General features: G+C 39.7%; 2 protein-coding genes across 5 annotated transcripts in view; one reads left to right on the top strand and one right to left on the bottom strand.

The window, feature by feature from the left end:
- Positions 1-9,867, top strand: part of azi2 (5-azacytidine induced 2) — an 11,574-nt gene extending 1,707 nt beyond the window's left edge. The window contains exons 2-8 of one of the 4 annotated variants that reach the window (XM_035671712.1): positions 714-967; positions 1,679-1,795; positions 2,107-2,206; positions 2,874-3,007; positions 3,433-3,497; positions 5,026-5,150; positions 7,561-9,867. In XM_035671712.1, coding sequence (XP_035527605.1) covers positions 749-967; positions 1,679-1,795; positions 2,107-2,206; positions 2,874-3,007; positions 3,433-3,497; positions 5,026-5,150; positions 7,561-8,000 — 1,200 coding nt within the window. In that variant the 5' untranslated portion in view covers positions 714-748 and the 3' untranslated portion in view covers positions 8,001-9,867. Of the gene's footprint in view, positions 1-713; positions 968-1,678; positions 1,796-2,106; positions 2,213-2,873; positions 3,008-3,432; positions 3,498-5,025; positions 5,151-7,560 lie in introns of all 4 variants that reach the window. The other 3 variants (XM_035671711.1, XM_035671715.1, XM_035671713.1) reach the window with 3 other exon arrangements.
- Positions 9,868-10,586: 719 nt separating this feature from the next.
- Positions 10,587-17,750, bottom strand: cmc1 (C-x(9)-C motif containing 1). The gene is made up of 4 exons (XM_035671716.1): positions 17,612-17,750; positions 17,199-17,291; positions 11,731-11,821; positions 10,587-11,544 (listed from the first exon to the last, which is right to left on the bottom strand). The coding sequence occupies exons 1-4, from the start codon at positions 17,628-17,630 to the stop codon at positions 11,424-11,426; spliced, it is 324 nt and encodes a 107-aa protein (XP_035527609.1). The 5' UTR covers positions 17,631-17,750; the 3' UTR covers positions 10,587-11,423.
- Positions 17,751-20,243: the final 2,493 nt, after the last annotated feature.

The raw sequence follows: 20,243 nt of genomic DNA, 5'->3' as shown, positions 1-20,243 counted from the left end.
ACAACGTTAAAAAGGTCTATAATTTGTAAATGTTGAAGCTGAAACTCTACCACAGAGTCACAGTTTCCTTTCAGAACCAGACTTGACAACAAAGGCCTGTTTAGTATTGTGCTTCACTTCATGTTTACATACATTACACTTCACTTAATTTGTGTGTCACTGCCAAACAGGTTTGGTTTTCAAACTGCTACAATAAACCAGTTAGAGATCAGTGATGTTAAATCTGATTGGATTCAGTCTAAACCTTTTTCATGAAATTGTTGTACATTTGTTGTTTTAAACTCTTCATCTCTGGTAGCACTTTCCTTTTGAAAATGTCCCTTGTGCACAGGAAGTGATGCATTGTACATTTCCCGCAGCAGCAGTTGTATGGAAGAAATAGAAGACTTTACCTGACTTTACTACCTTTGTAGGCATGCAGTGAGAGGATATTGTCACCTACAGCAGTCCAAAACAAAGACACAGCACTAGGACACTGTTGATCTGTGGGATATGTAGTACAAAACATAGTACCTAACATGTCACAATAATGTGAAGAAACTAATTACAAAGCTACGTAACAAGCCAATGTAACACACAAGGCCATACAAATGCTATATGATAGGATGTGCTAACTTGTCAAACCAAAAGTTTAATTAAGTCATTTTGGCTTTTAGAAAAACAAAAAAAAGATGTATCACTTTTAAAAAGGAAACTCTTCATGTAATCCCCAGGTCTTCTATCTGCTACAGAGTAGGCCTGTGCAGGCATGGAGCCCTTGGCAGTGGATGATGACATTTGCATCCTTAAACATGAGACGGCCTACACCGCTGCTGGCGAGAGTCCTGTATCGGTGTGTGCAGGCGATGAATCTGTTGCTTCCCACTTTGCCCTGGTCACGGCCTATGAGGACATCAAGAAGAGGCTGAGAGACACAGAGCGAGAGAATACCTTGCTGAGAAAGAGGGTTAAGCAGCTGGAGGATAAGGTATAGATGTAATCGAAGGGGTGATGGTGGGAGAGAGGCATGAGAAGATCAGAGAAAGAGATAATAGCGTGAGGAGAATGAAGTCAAGGAACACAGTGCTTATCCAGATGGCTGAACAGTCTGAAAGCAGGGTGTGCAATAGACAGAGATTAATGAATACTCTATTTTCCAGGACATCAGAATTTTGGACAAACACAAAATGCTCTGAGAAAGTTTGGAAAAAGTCAGCAAATTCAGCACCACACTGCAAAATATTCACCTCTGGGAGAGTCTGCATGCCAGCATCATTAATATTGTTGGCCTATAGTCAAAGCTATAAAACAATGAGAAATAAATCTGCACTGTCTAAAAACAAGGAGGAGGTCTGGAAAAGTATGGCTTTGCCAAACAATGTGTTGGAGCACTACACTTGGGGGAGAAACCTCCTGAAATTGGATTAAAAAAACAAAAGATTGAGTACAATACAGAGTGAGCCATTTAAACAGGAAGGGTCTTAATACAGACGGCAGGCTAAAGTGAAAGTGCTGCACAACATGTGGGCAGAGCTGCTTCTCTAGAAGCCTTATCTTTTATCAGTTTCGGTTTTATCTGCTGCAGCATTTGGCCCACCAAGATCGGATGTTGTGGGAGGAAAGTAACTTCCTACCACAGATATTTAAATGAAATTAAATTGATCTTTCTTCACTTCTGTGTATTTTGTCACCACTTAAGCTCTTCAGGCCAGAGGCTCCTCCATCAGAGGGTCCACAGTACGTGAACAAGGCCTTCAGTGCTTACCGAGGTATCTATATAGAGAAGGAGGACCTGCAGATGGAGCTTAACAAACTGGTGCGTTTGCTGATTATTTGAATCTTTCTTCAAATTGACTAGAGCCTGGCACAAAGATCAAGTATGTCGCAAACACTGCATATTTAGTCAGATCATTTCTTTTTGTAACAAATTCTTTGTCTGTAATTTTTATTCAAAACTTAAGCAGAAACTGCAAGTTCATATCATTACACAAATAGCACATGTGCACTGATCTTACCTGGGAGAGAGAGAGAGAGAGAGAGAGAAGGTTAGGTGCATTTGTATGAATGCTGACTCTTCCTTCATCTTCCTTCCCCTCTACCTCACTGTCTACTTGTTTTCTCTGCCAGAAAAAAGAGAAGAGTGAGAGTGAGAGGCTGCTGACGGAGCAGCTACAGTCCAAAGAGTTGGAGCTGCTTCAGCTGAGGACGGAGATGGAGACCAGCCAAGGTACAGGTAGAGCACACAGGGTTGCCTTCTACTCTCTGTAACAGCTGAGCAGTACTTCTAACACTGTATGAACAATGGAATGTGTTTAAGTACTGTACTTAAGTATTCTTACACTACATTTCAGGAAATTCATTATTTTACATGCAACCTCTAGTATCTAGTTGTTTGTGTTTTTGTTACTTGTTCTACAAGTTCATAATAAAATAACAAATCTAAGAAACTAACTATCTTACGAGTATAGGAATGAGTCAAAACTTCGTTAGTTATGTCCACTTGGACCAGCTACAACATTCAAACACTGTTGTTTTTTATACTTTAAGTACATTTTGCTGATAATACTAATATATTTTTACTTTTCATGTAATATTCACATCACAAACCAAATATTAGCTTTACATATTAAAATTTATGGTTTTGTATGTAATTGTATGTAATTGTGTTTGCTTATCTTATCAAATAACTGATTCACTGTAATTACAATTAATATACAGCAAAAGTCATTGAAATGATAATCATAATGATGTGTCTTTTATACTGAATGGAAAATGTGAACACATAACATTTTCAAGATCAATGGTTCTACAAAAAAGTAACTACCGGTATGTAACCAGTAACTATGTAACAGTTTTTTTATCGTGTGTGGGTGTGTGTGTGTGTGTGTGTGCAGTAATGAATAGCCTGAACAGCCCTCAGGACTACTGGCAGGTGGACAGGGTCACCACTGAGCTAAAGATCCACAAACTGCAGGAGGAACTGGAGAGGGTGACACTGGAAAACAGTAGACTCCTGGAGAGAAGTGGGGTAAGTGAACGTGGCAAGAAAGGAGAGGATAATGGAAAAAGGAGGACAGAGAAAGAAGAGGTAAGATAATTAGAGGGAATGGAGAGAGCAGCACTGAAAAACAGCTGACTCTTGGAGAGATGTGGCGTAACTGGAAGAGAGGAAAACAACGTGCAGGAGAGGTGTTAGGGCACATCGAGACAGGCTGGGAAACTGGGAAGAGTAGTGGAGAGAAGTGGGACTGAGAGAGAAGGGCAGGGGTGGATATGCTCCAACTTAAACAGCAGAAAAAGTAATTGTTTAAGGATCACAGAGAGAAACAAAGAGAAAAGGGAGTTTGGGTTGAAAGAGAGCGGAGGGGTCCTGAATGGTCTTCTAATAAAATAAAAACATGAAAATACTTAAAAACAACACTCTCTATTTTGCATAACTTAACTCTGTTTTAGGAGGAACCCCATGGCCTTAACGGACCAGACTTGGACCAGACCTGTGACGCAAAGTATAACACAAGGTATAGTGTTTTATGAAAATCATTGAGAATGGCTGCCAATTCGGAGCCCAGTCCTCATTTCAGTGACAAAAAATGGCAAAGCAAGGAAGCACTGTTGGTATATAAAATGATGATCTTATCTTTAAGGCCATGATAGTCGTCATAGGCAACCGTCAGTATAAAGATACAAGGTGTTCATTATTGCTTTTCTTACTTAAAATACTTTTTCTTCCTGTGCAGCTAAAATTTATTTATCCTAATGTTTTTATTTTTCTGTGTTTTTTTTTCTGACACTGGGCACTTAAATGCAACACATGGCAGGCATTTCCAGTCCATGTCTTCAACTGCAAATGCAACAAATATTAGGACTTTTTTAAAATCATACCTAATGTTAGATGAATTGTTTCCTAAAATTCAGAATTTTTTACATTTTAAACAAAGAAGTGACACGAGGAACAAACTTGGAACAAATGTTATGTGAGAGAGACTACACTGGTTAGACAGGTGTATCATTAAACATGTTAGTGGTGTCTGCTGGTGTTGTAATTGTCCCCTTTGGCCACTAGAGGAGGGTGCAGCTTTATACATTTTAACTGTCTGCATAACAGCCTATGATATGCCAATAACCTCAGAAGTGCCTGAACTTTATACATGAACAACACCAGCTAAACCCTAAACGTGAACGCCAGTGTGTCCAGAAATAGTTTAAATTTGCAAGTGTTTTGATGTATACCAGGTCGATAGCGTATGGAACTACTGTTTTAGAGAGGATAATCTCCCGTAAATTTCCGTCTCCCCACCTTTCTATGAAGAAAATTTTATTTAGGGTGCATTATAATTGTTTCACATGTCAGCAGTCTTCAGTTGGTGTTAGTTTTGCCTCGCAGTTTTTCTCCTCGTGTTTTTTTTGCTTTTTGCTTTTAGGCAGGTGTTTGAAGTTAAGGCAAAGTGTTGATGAGATTTTGCATCTTAACATAAGGTGTGGATAGGACAGTTTGTAGGTGTTGCTTCATACTCTTTCACTGTGTTTGTAATGCAGCTGTGTGGTGTAGCATGTAATTCATCAGTACATCCTTTTTGTGTCAACAAAGACACCATCATTACTATAGAAGAGTATTTTTCTTTTGCAAGTCTCTTAAATATGGCCTAAAGGTGCCTTTGTAATTTAAACTTGATTATACCCCTGTGAAACTGCTTTGTAAATGAAAGAAAGAAAGAAAGAAACCATATAGCAGAATTACAGTAATGACAAAGAAATGACTATTAACAAAACAAAAAAATCAGGTTTCTATGATAACATATTTTGACCATATTCATGTCTTATGTGTCAGTTTTACATCTGGAATTTAACAAACACATGCTATTTAATATGGATTGATTTTAAGCACAAAATGTCTTTTATAATAATTATTTAACAAATAATAATATCAAGGATATTTGAATGGTACTGTATGATACACAGCTTATGATCTTTACAATGAGAGGCTGTCTAGAAAAGCAGAAATCTCATAAGCATAATGTTTAAATGAAGTGTTGTGTCCTTCTGTAGGGAGAGGAGCATGCAGCAGACGTATGAGGCTTTGTGCTGTGAGGTCACTCGTCTCCACTCAGAGCTAAAGCACCAAACAGGCTTGATTAGGAAACTCCGGCCACTCGTCAGTGAGACAAGACAAGGTGAGGCATGCACACACACACACACAAACACGTGGGGACGCTCTGTGTTGTGCCACTTTTTGTGTGTGTGTGTGTGTGTGTGTGTGTGTGTGTTTGTGTCAGTATATATGATAACCTACCAGCACTGCTCCCCTTCTACCTCACACAACTGTGGTATATACCGCTGGGGGATATCCTGTGCCCTCTATATAATAATATATAATTCTCACAGATCATCATTGAGACGCAGTGAGTGCAGCCTTCAAATCTTTTTTTGTTTCAGGTTCCTTAAGTCTAGTCAGACTAGTATAGAAACGCATGGCAATTCTGCTTTTACCTTAAGGGCCCAGGTAATTATTTTTCTTTTGTTTTAAACACTTTCCTTTTGCAGGCTTTTTTTTGTGGTGTAAAATGCATTAACAGTTGTAAACTTTGCTGTTAAGTGTAATTCAGAAATGTAATTGTACCTGTACTTTTGCGTCTCTTTGTTGGACCTGTTGTAGATTTCTTTACATACCACTAATGTGTACTACTACTACTACTGTACCCCACTTAAAATGAAAAATATACATAATACTTATAAACACTAAAAAAAAGGGCTTCAGTTTGAAAGACTTGGTGACAAAAAGATTACGGGAGACACCTGTAGACTGGAAGAGAGGGGGCTATAGTTAGCCACTGTACAACCACAGTGAGCTTTTCATAACCAACCTGAAGCAGTGAAATAAATATATTGACAAGTGTTAGCGTATTTAACCAATCTGACATTTGAAACTGTGTCTTTAACCTCAGTGTCAGGTAGTGTCAGATTTATGGTCTATGTGCCCTTTTTAGTATAGTGGCTAGAATTTAAGCCTTGCTTCTCTAGACAGGAACTAATGTGGCTAACATCAAACGAAAGAAGAGGCTTACTACTGCCACTCTTGAGTTAAGGGGTGGGTTTTCGGAGAAGTACTACTTGCTGAGAAGATTTCTCCTTGTGCTCCTTGTTGCAATTTGTATAAGGGTGTGATAAGACTGTGGATATTATGGAAGTACTCAAACACTTTGATAAAGGTCTGTCCCTCCTCTCCACTTCCTCTGTGATGATGTATTCTGCCCTAGGAGAGATTACCTCGGTTGTCAGTTCCCTCGGAGTGTGAGAAGAGGAGACTAGGAGGTGAAAATTAGTACGAAATATGGCAAGAAAATAAATCTTGGCCTATTTATTCCACCGAATAAGAGGGTAATCCTGTAACTCAGATGAAACCGATGGAGAGAAATAAGAAAAGCGGGAGTGGCAAAGAAAGGGAGAGAGGAAGAAGGAGGGAGAGGAGAGTGAGCTATGTATTTATTCAGTCATATTGTGCATCTGTATTCTTCTAATGTTCCTCCTTTGGAATCACTTTTATTCAAATCCTAGACTCAGGAGACCCTCTCATGGAAGAGTAGCAGGGAGGGATGGATGGAGAGATGATGTGTGGATGGAGAGAGGTAGGGAAAAAAGCGGGAGGAGATACTCATTTAAACCTTATTATTCGCTCAAGATGATAATTTGATAGCAAAGCAATGATGTGTGTGTGTGAGATTAGGACATTTGATTTGTGTATGGATATTCTCTGTTCTGGTGATCAAAACCTAATTATTATTTGGAATATTTACTGATTTATATGCAGTGATGCTTATGTGGTGCAGAGGTTTTCTTTTACAATATGTAGCCTGCTGCATGGTGTGTGATTTTTACCTCACCTCTCTGTTTGTACACTGAGTTCTATTATCTAGTCAGGGATCAAAAGGCTCTGTTGAACGCACCTTGGAGTTTTTAAATCTCTTTAGAAACCTAAGTTTAATCCATGTGTAAATAAGTACAGACATAAGTACAGAGGTGCGATTGTGCTAAATACAAAAAGAGACCTCATCCAGCTATCGGAGGAAAGAGAAGATGGCTTCATTTCTGCTGCCAGCTGGATTTTACAGACAGACATTAGATAAAAGAATACATCAGTTTTCACACACACTTCTCACCACCTTATATACATAGAAAAAGTGAATAAGATGAATTATTAATTGTCTGTGTTTACCTGCAAAATGCATGGCAGAAATTAACTGAAAAGCTGAGGAATAATGTCATGTGATGTCCATTTTGACATATAACTGTTAATGCAGATATGTCTACTAAACTCACTAGTTATTTCCAATCATAAATTGCTGTTAATTATCTATCCATATACCACACACACAATTTTTGCTCTCATTAATGTATCTACAATTGCAGTTTAAGTGCACTCAACTCAGTTTACCAAAAAAGAATTGACCAAATAAGCTTTCTTCTCAGCCATACAACCACATCCAACTTTTTTTTTTTTTTTTGCCTTTTGCTCTCATCTTTCCTCCTTTTATCCTTGACTTTGTCCCTCCCCTTCTATCCCCCCACCCCTCCCTCTTTCTCTAGCTGCCTCAACAGTTCCAATCCAGTGTCTGGATGACGTGGAACAGAACAACAACCACGCAGTTCCTCGGGCGTCAGTGCCTCGCCCACCTAGTGCCCCCCCACTCCCCTCGTGCTCCGGCCGCCCCTGCCCCCCTGCCAGCGGGCCGTCGGGCACCCTCCTGCCGGACAGTCTGAGGGAGGACTGCTGGTACAACGGGCCCTGGCCCTCCCAGACCTGTTCAGGGCAGGCTCTGGTTGGCAGTGACACCTGCTCTGTCGTCCTGCCTCCGCCTCCCCTGAACCAGGCCTCCCTGGATGATAGCTCGCGGTCCTTCCCCAGCCCCCCCAAACCCAGTGATGCCATGTTCTGGGAAGGACACTCCGCTGCATCCAACTCATCTTCAATTGGAAACTGCACTCCCAGGAGCCCTCCAAATGCCGAGTGGGCCAAGCCCTATTGAGAGGGACTTTGATGAGAGTATACATGATTAAATATAATGTGTAATTGGATGGAAAATAAATAAATGAATGGATGAATGAATGGACTCTCCAACCCTGCCACATAGCTACCACCTAACCTGCCTTAAGTTGATAAGACCACTCCTCTGGGCTGGACTGGACCGGACCTGCTGGTAGTGGGAACTAATTGAGGCCAGAGGAGACTTTTTCGAGGTAAAGACTGATCTCTGCACACCGCATCGGTGAACATATCTGACTTTGCAGAGGAAAGATTGATGAGAGACCCTAGCAGAATAAATAGTTTGTCCGTATGTATGTCCTTGTATGCACATGCATTAGTGTGTGCAAGCATGCATACAAGCAGTTTTATTTGTGTGTGCATATACACGCATTAAACAGTGTGCCTGTGTCTGCAGATCAGTGTGCGGGCAACTTTCGCCTGCCTGTATCTGTATCTCGTCATAATAAACCTAATAGGGCTCAAAGGGCCTCTTTCTCCATTCACTGTGGCCAGTCATCACTGGGGCCACAGTATAATGCTAGAATTTGTAAAACTGTACTCCAATGCAAGTCTTTTTACATTTGATCGCTGTAAAGTATACAAGGTATGTAGTCCCATGTATGTCTCATGACCGTGCAAAGGAGATGTCTAGGGATGAGGACTTGATGTGATTGTTTTTGTACTGTGATGAAGAAAGACATGCAGTGACTGTAGGATAATCACAGATCTTTGTTCCAGATTTAAACAGCAACCATGTGAAATCTTTGACAGGTTGTTTTTTTTTAAATCTTCATTAAAGTCAATTCGAAGATCAGTATCAAAGTAGGCTGTCAATCTCTACCTATGCTTACTGAATACTTTTTGAGAGTGCAGTTGTTTTTGAGGATATTGCATAATGAGTAGGAAAGTATTATTTTAATCTAAAAATGTATTGCTTTCTGAAATAAAACACTCCACTTCCACTGGCACCACAAAAAGCTCAACTGTTAATGGTTTCACAGAAATTCCACAACTCAAGCAAGCCTCCTGAAACCTGCCTGTTATTGCATATTCAATTCTCTCAGAGCTACTGTCAGACAATAGCTGTTATGATGTTTTCTTTTCTCTGTTGCCGAGGGATATGTAGATGTAAGGCTGTGCATTGTTGGAGGTTTTTCTGTAGGACTAAATTTGAAGGACTCGTTCATTAGGCTTCCATACACTCCCCTGTATTTGAAACCCTGATTAAGTTGGAAAGCTGTTGAAATTTGTGGAGATTTTGAATTACAGAAAATGTATCTAAACTCTGTACTGTGCTGATGTTAATCTTTGATACATTTGTTTTGCAGTATGACACAAGTGTGAAGACAGACATTTCTCTTTGATTTCTCTTTTTTCAGATGAGTGTAAAAAGAAAAAAATGAAAGATGTACAAAAGAAAACAATACACAGAGGGAAAAAGGTGTGTCTGTATAAATGTATATGGTGGGCTTCAGCAATCTGCCAAATGCAGTTTTGCACTCCAAACAATAGGTTTTGTTTTTTTCTCCCCCACCCCAAAGACTTCTGATGTGTGTAAGAGCTGTCTGCTATGGTGGGAAGACAATAAGTCTATTAACCTGACAAAATGTGAGCTGAAAAACAGGTGCACAAAGCACAAAGGCCTATGGTTGTTGAAAAGTTTTTTTGTTTTTCCATTTTCTTCAGTCTGTTTCATAACTGTGGTCTTTTTGTTAATTTTTAAGAAATTTTATTTTACAGCAGTAGTTTCATACTTCTGTAAACGATTTGCAAACCAAAATGCAATGTACAGTAGATATGGATTATATTTTAGATTTACTGCACTTCAGACTGTTTGTAAATATGATCAATTAAACGAAGGAAAGGAAGAGACTGTGTGGGGCTTTCTCTATTCATATTTATAGTTAAGAGGTTCTGTGGTTCAATAATACTTTTGAGGCATTTATTTTGCTTAATATCTCTACAAGACAATTCCTGCTGTCCATCACAAGGCTTCCATACTCCTGCTGAAATAATTTATTGGCTTATTGGCTGATTTTCAGATTTAAGAACATTTTAAATGTTGCAGACTGAAAAAATTATTTTAGGCTCTAATGATAAGTGTAATTATTAGGTAAGTGTTGCATACTGGCCTGTTTTCAATGATCTTAAATCCACTGATTACAACTGTGCAGTCAATTCAGCTGCAGAAATATAACGAGAAAAACATATCCAAAGACCTAGGAGATAATACAATGATACCCTATTACAGTATCTGACACTTTCACTTATAATGTTGCATCTTTGATCACTGGAAGTAGATATAGATATAGAACAAAGAACACATGAGATGGGCTGAGCAGCCTTCCCCATTTAAAAGCACAGGACATGAAAAATGGGTTATAATGGAACAGAAAATGAACCAAAATTGATTTTTCACTTTTCAAATTATTTTTCATAAATGAATAAATATGGTTAAATAATGCAATATGACTTTTCGAAACGCTTCTTAATGTAAGAAGTTAGCTCCAGACTGTTATGTTAGAGCGGTCTGACTTTAAGGCGCTGCTGGGCTCACTCAATATCAAAAACACCATCGACATATAAAACCAGGAAGAGCAACCAATTTAATGTTTAGAAATGTCCCCCTAAATTAAAACTATTGTTGAGATTTTTCAAGTCAACCTCTATGAAATACATTTAATTCCCCTCATTCATGTTTGACTCGATAAAAACAGTCAAATTAATTTATCAACATTTCATGTTTTGTCTAATTTACCACTGAAATACACTTCACTGCTATTGAATATTTGATTTATTTACAATGTCACATTCCGTTGCATATTTAACATGATTACACATGGTTCATTTCTTGGTTAGATGACAGAGTCTCTTACATACACTGTACAAATGTCTTTAATTTACCAGTCTTTTTGAATTCTTTGTTTGTTAATATAAACTTTCTTCTGCAGATGAAGATGAACCCTTGCTGTCACTGCATGTACACTTGACTGCAAGCCTAGCTGCACTCTAATGAAGATCTTCCAGGTTTAGGTACAGGAGGTGAATATACCATGATGGTATCTTTCTGTATTTTTTATAATTCAATAAGCTGATTGGTAAATGTAATGTAAATTCTGCTGATTCAATCAAGGGAGAAAGACAGTTTTGACCATCTGACGGAGAACATTTTGCAAACATACAGAACATAAAAATAGGCATTATTTTGATTATATATCGCTCTGGCCCCACCAAAGTAGTTTCAGTCACAAATTCCACAGATTTAAATAAAGTACAAAGGCTTGTGCCTTTATGAGTAATAAACCCTGCCACATGACCATGTATCCTTGGTGTGCAGGACTTGCAGGACTGGTTATGGCCAGAGCCTCACACTCCACACCTTCATCATGACAGGAGGGACGTTTTTTGGTTGTCATGTCGTCCATTACATGCTAGTTGGGAGTTTTTGATTCCTGTTCTTTGCTGGGATTCCTGTCCTCTGAAACTCCAGTTTCTCTCTGATGTACTCCTGCTTACACTCCTCGAAGAACTTAGGGTCCTTATAGCTGGTGGAAGACAGAAGGTACAATATTTATTTTACAGAATTAAAGCATCCTTGTATGACAATCACGTTGATGCTGATTATGTGCCACGAGGGTGGCTGAGAAAGCCCATGTAAAAGATGTTAGTGGGATAACACATGCAGCCAACTTACTGTGAGAGTGCTGAAAAAGTCACTGCAAAATACTCACTGTATTGTCAGACATTCCTTCAGTGCAGCATTCTCTTCTCGACACTTTAACACCATGAGGAAACCAGATTCTTTACAGCAGTGGTTGAAGGCTGGAGGGAGATGGAGAAGGAAGGTGGCAGAGAGAGAGCAAAATTAGCAGAAAAAAAAGGAACAGGCTCAACATATGCAATAGCCTCCAATTTACATTTATTAATAGAACCTTTTTTCAAATCTATTAACGTCCTACCTTTCACCTTATGTTATTAGATCCTAGAGTTTAAGCACACACAAGAAAACAAATACCCACAAGCAAACCAAGATGGGCCTCACCTTGACACTCCACCACAAGAAGGAACCTAGTTATAGATCACATTGCCAAGCATCTTATCACACTGAAACCCATGTTTCCTTGTTCACTCGGGGACTGAACTTAGCTGTACTGGCCACAGAGTGGTTCTATCTGTGGTTGCCAAGTTTCCACATTGGCTCTGTTACAGTCAGCCCACTACCCGCAAATATAAACGTCTGTGGCCCTAAGAATTAAATATAGGTTCTGTTTCAATTCCTGAGTGCCAGTGGCAGTGAAAAGGGATAATCCTCCTCGTGCCCCACTTAGGTTGAGATGTTATATGAACAAAGTCACATGCGTGATGTATTTGCTACTTGTGCGTCCCAGGTATAATTACCACATGGTGGCCTACATTCGGCCTATTTGACCTTGCGGTTAGCCGGATGTTCTCCACAGGTTAAATGCTCCATAGATCTGTGTTTCAGTCAGTTAAAGAAGAACATGTAGATGACACGTGCAGCTGTACAGGTGATTTACTCGTGAAACATTCGCGCACAGTGCTCCCTCGTCAACTCTGTCTTCCGTCTGTGTCTCTGTCGCTGTTCTGTGCTGTGTGAGTGCAGGAGCTTAGCCCTGCAGTGAAATAACAACGCGGGCAGGGCTGAGCTCCTGGTCAAAGGCGAGACAGAGAGCGGTGGAGAGTCGCACATTTACCACGCTACTGCAAGTGCAACAGAGGCCCCACAAACCAAAAGCAAATGAGAGTAATTCATCAATGTAATCCTTGCAAAGATGTACAGACGAGGAAAATAAGCACTCAACAGCATACAGCTCATTCAGGTAACTCAGGCTGGCCAAGGCTGCACTGAAGAAACAAACTCTGCACAGAGTGACTCACAAGCACCTCCGCCGGTGGAGGGAAAGCCTGTTTTAGCTGCACTGTGTTTATCTCAGGTGCCCCGACTGTTTTCGGGTCCCCCATTTAGACCCAAAATGGAGGAAAGGGCCAACTTGTAGTAGAAAAGCACTTCAAAACAAAGTGGTGCAGCCACCACTGGGTTATTGAGACAATCAAACAGGCTCATGAAGCCAGGCTATATCCTGGACAGCAACAGACGCTACGTAGGTAACTATGGTTCTGTGAATTCCTGGATTACTGCCAGACATGCCAGTCTCTCAAAACCTTTAAGGCAACAGATTTTGGGAGGCAGATTGTAAGATTATGCATGGTATCTATAGCTAGGACGTGTCTTTAATGGATAAGACAAGGCCAAAAGCCTATTGTGACTGTTAGAAAACCTTTACAGACTGGAGAAGTTATATGTTAATTATACAAAACCATGTTTAAAAAGGGCACAAAGTGACACGTGAGTTGAAAATAATGCACATACAAAAGACCGGAGACAGTCCAAATCCAACTGAACAGATGTTTAACATTAGTTACATGTCAATCCCCTCTGACCCATCCCAGTCTCTATCCACAGCACAACTTGTAAAACCAGGTGAGCACTAAATATGGTGATTGTCAATTGAGATACAAATGATAAACCCTTCCACAAAGCTGCATCAGTGACATTGTGCCCTGGCTAGTGGTTTATTCCATATTAAATGTGTAAGGTCCTCGTTGTAAACAAGGTGTTGAAGACTCTGAGTCTTCACCTTGTTAGCAAGCTCTTTCTCAAGAATTTAATTAAAAACATTGCCCACCCATGTCCCCTTTCAAACAACTGACATGATAATTACCTTTATCAGTATCAGTATGGTTATCACACAGACACTTTCATCAGGATGCAGATGTGAAAAAAAACAACTGAAAAACCAATTTAGAGAAGCAGAACAGTGCGACTAATCTAATCAGCCAACGCCTCATCCCTGTCCCATGGTACCAATAGAGGCTGCATAGGGTTGCCTTTCTAGTCGCAGCTACACCAAAAGGCAATTCTAAGAGACTAGCTTTATGTTGGAAGAGGCCCTTCTAAAGAAAGGTGTGAAGCCAACTTCATTTTAAGCTGTATTTCTTTTCCATTTTTAAAGATGCAGAAGTGTAGTTTGGCAGTTAGTAGAAAGCAGAAGCTCGAGGCTTGAGCGTTTATGGAGACTTTGACCTTTAAAGGAGGGTATAAGATGCAAAATACATAATTAGTTCTAACAGAAAATAAATGTTTGGATTTTTAGCAAGATGTATGCATTTGTTTTTTTTAGAACTATTTTGGGGGGACTGGATTGCCTTCATTTGCTAGAGCAGCTGTAGACAAAGGGGATGACACGCAGCAAGGGGCCACAGGCTGCAACCGAACCCAGGCCACCGTGGCCAGTACCCAGCCCTTGCACATGGGGCACAAGCTCAGTCAGGTGAGCCACCAGTGGGCCCCTACATGTATGCATTTCTGAATAATGAAACAGTAAACTAAAATAGATCAAATCACAGATCAAATTAATTACATTTACAGCCAAGTAGCTGCAAATCAAAGTATTGTAAAAACACAACAGTAGTCAATGTCAATGTGAAAGTGGTTGCTAATTGAGTATGTGGGTTGCTCACATACTCAATTGTTTGGTTCTGAAAGACATGTGAGAGCACTAATATGACTCATTGTTGGAATAGGAAAAATCATGTCAGGTAAAATAAAACTATCAAGAGTGCACGGGTCAGCAGTACTCGTCTGCTTCAACAACAAAGCCCACAATATACTACTGTGGGTTGTTTAGAGGCATGTGTACTGAGACAGATAACACAGGAAAACACTCATAGATGCTGTTTGTTTGTTTTTTTACTTTTCTTTGTAAAACAAAATCATAGACACACATGCGTGAGCCTAGTGTAGACACCAACATACATAGGTGTGAAAATGAGTAGGATGAGAAGCTAGTAATGTGAGGGGGGTTTCCACTACCCACACAGCCACTGTCTGTCCCATCACCTCGGGCTGCATGTGCGCTGACTCCCTGTGTGAGCAGTACACACTGGCTCATACACGCTGTCGTCAGATTTCTAGAAACCACAATACGTAGTCATTATCTGGCTGCTGTGTTGCTGCAGTAGACAAGACATGAGCAAAGCTGCAGCCATCTGCAAGGAGGGCAACTAGTAGCATGCCAGTTGGCCTGCTCCACAGTCCAGAGAAATTAAAAGGACTCAGGAAGTGGGAGTTCATGGCAGCGGGAAACAGTTTGGCCATGAAGAGTCAAAGGATTAAGTCCATAGAAGGAACATATCAAATAAGCCTCCGTAAAAACAAATGCAGTGTTGCAGGTGATGATCTACATCTACAATGGGGTGTCAGGATGATGCAAAACTACGTGAAAGTTAGAGTTTGAAAAAGAATGAATTGAATTGGAATGAACATTAAATGCCTTAATAATCCATCTTTAGTTTTCTCGTTAGAAGAGTGAGATTATTAGACTATTAAGGCTCCATACATCATGGTCTGGAATCATATTTTCTGTTGGACTGCACGACGCAGAAACACGCAAACTCTGACAAAAAGTGTAGTGAACGGGCTATTTATAAGCAGACTTGTGGCCTGAATAAGCAAACATTAATAAACCTGTACATATCATCTGAAAATGTTGGGTTTGAATTTCTGGGCATTTCTTGGTTTTTATGGCTTTTCCAAAGTCAAAGTCAATTTCTCTGGAGGTAAAATGAAGACCATAAAACTAAACCGGTGGGTAGCAGTATTCTATTGTGAAGCTTAAATGTAAGGAGGAACTGGATAATATTAGTTAACATCATTAAAATGATCAGAATGAGGGACAATATTAAATATCCTGTCATACTGCAGTGACATGCAAATGCACTAAACCCACTGCAGGTAAGCTACAAGTTCCTAACCTTAAACAAACAGGTAGTATTGTGTGATGGGGTTTGACGTTTTCTTTAACTTTCATGTTCTAGAAAATAGATAGAAAGGACAGAATTTGGCTTGGTTACAGTGGTGTATTTTAGAGAATAAATATAGCAAATACACCTCTTAAAATCATTCTTACAGAGGGACTTCATTAGCTTGGATTTAAAAATAACATTGTGTTTAACTGTACTGCATTAAATGAAGAGAGATCTCTAATATTATGCCTGTCCTCATTGATAGAATGGCCTTTTTTTATAGCAGATATTTTGACTGGTCATAGTAGGAACAACCCAGGTGTTACTTACAACATCAACAATGGCTCTGTTCTATTCAAGTGACCCACCATGCACAATACCAGGATTATAAAACTGAAGACGCTAAATGGAATTCAGCCATCATTCAATTTATCATTTATAAATGCTTGTCATACTGTGACATGTCTTCCTTTAAAAATACATGTAGGGTTGACAAAACATCAGAACCACTCAATATAACTTCATTATTTCTATATAATCAAATTTCAAGTTGACTAATTAGTTGATGAAAAACTTGCAAAATCCCGGTTCTCGGCGTAGCATGAGTGAGATGTCTCAAAATGTTCTTTACTTTTATTTGATGAATGCAGGCATACCAAAGGATCTGCGGGCTTTACTGAAGCCCAAATGTAGTTGTTAATATAATTGTGATGCCACTGGTGTGACCATCATTGTTTAGTATTGATATTATATTTTTATTACATAGGAGAGCTGAAGATACACAGGAAAGGGGGAAGGCAGAGAGGGGATGACACGCAGCAGAGAGCCACAGGTCGCATTGGAACCCACGGCCGCTCAGCCTTCGTACATGGGGCACCAGCTCCACCAGGTGAGCACTGGTACCACTGACCTGTTTTCACAGCAGAGATTTTGACCCGTCACAGTAGGAAGAGCACAGGTGTAACTGATTATTGTTTATGCCGGCTCACTTTTAATAAGCCATTCCAGTGAGTATGTGTGGAACTTGATCACCTACATTTCTGCACGTCTTGTGGGTATGAATTCAGCCAGGAGTAATTCACGAATAATCAATGACTCATATTCATACTTGTTTTCTTACTTGTGGACGGAAACCAAACAAATGAAGACAAACCTATTTTACATACTAAAATACAGTATGCGTAAAGGAAATGCATTTCAATGAATCTGGTATTAAATAAATATTACCAGCAAACACAAGGCAAGAAAGGTTGCGGTCCTGCGTTTCTTAAATAAACTACAGTTTTTTACTAAACTTTTACTAAGTTGTATTTGACTACAGAGTTGAACTGCAGGAGAGCAGTTGCAGACAGACACAAACTAACAACCACACCTTCAACTTTCTGTGCACAGAGCTCCTTGGCTTTCTCTCTCATCATCTTGGGGATCAGGACATCTGTCTCCACATGCCTCAGTTGGATCTCCTCTGAGGACACAGACAGACAGACAGACAGACAGGTAAACCATCAGGAACCACAGTCAGCATCAACATTAACACCCGTTCGTGCCTCTTACATGTCAATAATGAGACTGTGAGCATACAAACAACGTTAGCGGACACCTGTCTCTACGTAGCTTCATTGTAGCTCACGTTAGCTAACTACGAGTCCAGATAACACTTTCCTGAACGCACGGAGCTGAATATAGCTGCAGAAAGAGCGACGTAACGGTAGCTTCACTTAGATACGTCGCTGACGTTACGTCGTGAAAGGCGCGTCAATCATTTGTGACAGAAATGTTGAATACCTGCGTTAGCTGCCTCCATTATGGTGATGTTTCTCAAAACATTACAAAACTGAACCAATGTGACCTCAGCTTGCGCACGCTCAAAGTACTTCCGCTGACGTAGTTAGTAGTCTACCAACCAGCGAATAGAGCCTCGTTGTGAACCCGGAAATGTTGAGTACGCCAAAGTTTAATGTTAGAAATGGAAAGTCTGAGTCCTACCGGATGTTAACCTGCTTATGTTGGGCAATTAGCACAATTAGCACAATCGCCTATATGGACAATATGTAAACAACAGTTTGGCCGATTTGGACAATATAGGAGTGGTTTTGAATCCATTTCTGACATTTTACATTACAATACAAAACAGCTTTTTTTTTAAACCATGTCACTATACACATGTACAATGAGATTAAAAGCAATAGCAGTGCAAAAACAGTGTAAGAAATATACAGTATAAACATAGGACATAAAGTAATAAGTAAGTAAAAAAGGAGGTAAGGTGCCAAAGTCTCCGAGGAGTAGTGTACATTCTGCAAAAATAAACTATGGTGCTATATACAGTTGTTATATATATATATATTGCACATTATATTATATTATATATTACATTAAGGTATTTCTTCAGTTCTGCTTGATTTTTTATTTTTTTTTGCTGCACAACATTGCATCATTGCCGCTGTATTTACTGCTGCAGGCCGAATAATGGCTGCATGGAAAGACAGAAGAAGCACAGCTTTTTATATAAGGTTTATCATCTCAATGCAAGTAAGTTCATTAAAAATAAAGTAAATCAAGTTAAAAAAGACAAAGTTAACCCTCAATAATTTACACATCAACAGTTACTCTATGATTATTCCATTGTAGTGACCCCTCTCGACAGCTTAAATCCTGAGAGCAGTCTGTAAGATGGACCAAACAATTGCACCCAGTCACAATGTCATTTGACGCAATACTCTACTAAGAAAAAAAAAAAGCTGACTGCCCTATCGAAGGCCATCCTGTTGTGTAGGAAAATCCCAAAGCATGTTTTGGGGAGCCGAACATTTTTTATCCTAAAAGCGAATGACCCAGAGAGGCAATTACAATAGGTTCAGACCTCTCGAGTGTCTTGGCCAAGAAGTTGGCCAAAACATGTTTGATGCGCTAGAAAGAGGTTTTATTAAATCTCCTGAATGTTCAGAGAACCCAATCGTGCTAGTGACTGGGATGGTACGGGAAAGGAAGCCACTAGTAGTAAAAGTTGAAATGCTGGAGACCACAGAATGGCAGGCAGAGCATTACTAATTTGGTGAGTTGCTAGTTGCTAAGTTTATTGTCATCTGTTGACGGATGGCCGTTCCAAGCTTCTCTCATCACCCACAGAAGCAATGCGATTTATTTATTTATTCATCTTTAATTTTTTATCAACTTACTTGCATTGAGATGATAAACTTTATATAAAAAGCTGTGCTTCTTCTGTCTTTCCATGCAGCCATTATTCGGCCTGCAGCAGTAAATACAGCAGCAATGATGCAATGTTGTGCAGCAAAAAATATCAAGCAGAACTGAAGAAATATCTTAATATAATAAGAAGACTGAACATTCACATGGCATTGAGCTTCCTTCATTCTAACATGCGAGTCCAATATATTAAGCATATCATTTACCTAAACATTCATCAAAACTGTCCCACCGGGAGTTGAAATATGTCCACTTTCGGTTTAAACAGCCATTTTGTATTTTGAAAATGAAATAGATTCAGCCTCCTCAATAACCCCCAAAACCCCTCCAAACCGGCCGAACTGTTGTTTACATATTGTCCATATAGGCCATTATGCTAATTAATGCCAATTGTGCTAATTGTGCTAATTGCCCAATATATGAAAGATAGTATCCGGCATGTTTATATATGCAGTGGGGACCCATAGGCTACTTTACATTTCTAACATAAAACTTTGGGGTACTCAACATTTCCGGGTTCATGTCTCTGGCTAGTAGACTAAGAAACTACAAATCCCAGAGTCGCACACAGACACAACCGTTATAAATTGTATCCGAGTTAACAGTTAATTTGGCACATAATAGCCTACATTACATCCTTGCAATAAACCCTCTCTCTGAGAAGATTATAATTAATGTTATTATAAACATCATAATTAAATATATTCTCTAAATCAGTCCCTTAGATTCCCTCTAGAACTGAATTCTCTTGTTAAATCTCTTAATTTTAGGTAGCCTAAAGCAAAAAAAGCCTAAAGCAAAAAAATCTCTTATTTGGACCAACTGGCACGAGTGGAATAGAGCCATAAGAATGGTGAACTCCGCTGAAAGTACATCGACATCCAACCACAATGTATCTCATAGACTGCATGTAGAGCACAGTGAGCCTGACCACAGTCAGTTGTGTGGCGGACTGGCTGTCTAGATCCCATGCAAAGAGGCCCCACCTGTTCAGTCAAAGCGACAGGTACACACTTACAGACACACACACAAACACACACACACACCTTGAAGCATAAGACAAGCTTCACACATGCAGTTAGACTATAGACTACAGTAAGAAACAAGCGTAAGCTACCCACCTCCACATCCAAACCACACATACACACCCAATGCGCTTCACAACTCACACTCACCCACACACACCACCAGCAGAGGGGTTCTCTTGCCT

Source organism: Morone saxatilis, unplaced genomic scaffold (genome assembly GCF_004916995.1).
Source record: "Morone saxatilis isolate NCDOM2014 unplaced genomic scaffold, NCSU_SB_2.0 Contig24, whole genome shotgun sequence".
Lineage (NCBI taxonomy): Eukaryota > Metazoa > Chordata > Actinopteri > Moronidae > Morone > Morone saxatilis.
The sequence above is the reverse complement of the archived record's forward strand: the minus strand, read 5'-3'. Positions and strand labels throughout refer to the sequence as shown.

What these genes read in the sequence shown, in the direction of transcription:
- cmc1 (XM_035671716.1), bottom strand. An exon ending in CTGTGCACAGAAAGTTGAAG is followed by an intron (nt 11,822 to 17,198) that starts GTGTGGTTGTTA and finishes ATCTCCCTCCAG; the next exon opens with CCTTCAACCACTGCTGTAAA. An exon ending in AAGGAATGTCTGACAATACA is followed by an intron (nt 11,545 to 11,730) that starts GTGAGTATTTTG and finishes GTCTTCCACCAG; the next exon opens with CTATAAGGACCCTAAGTTCT.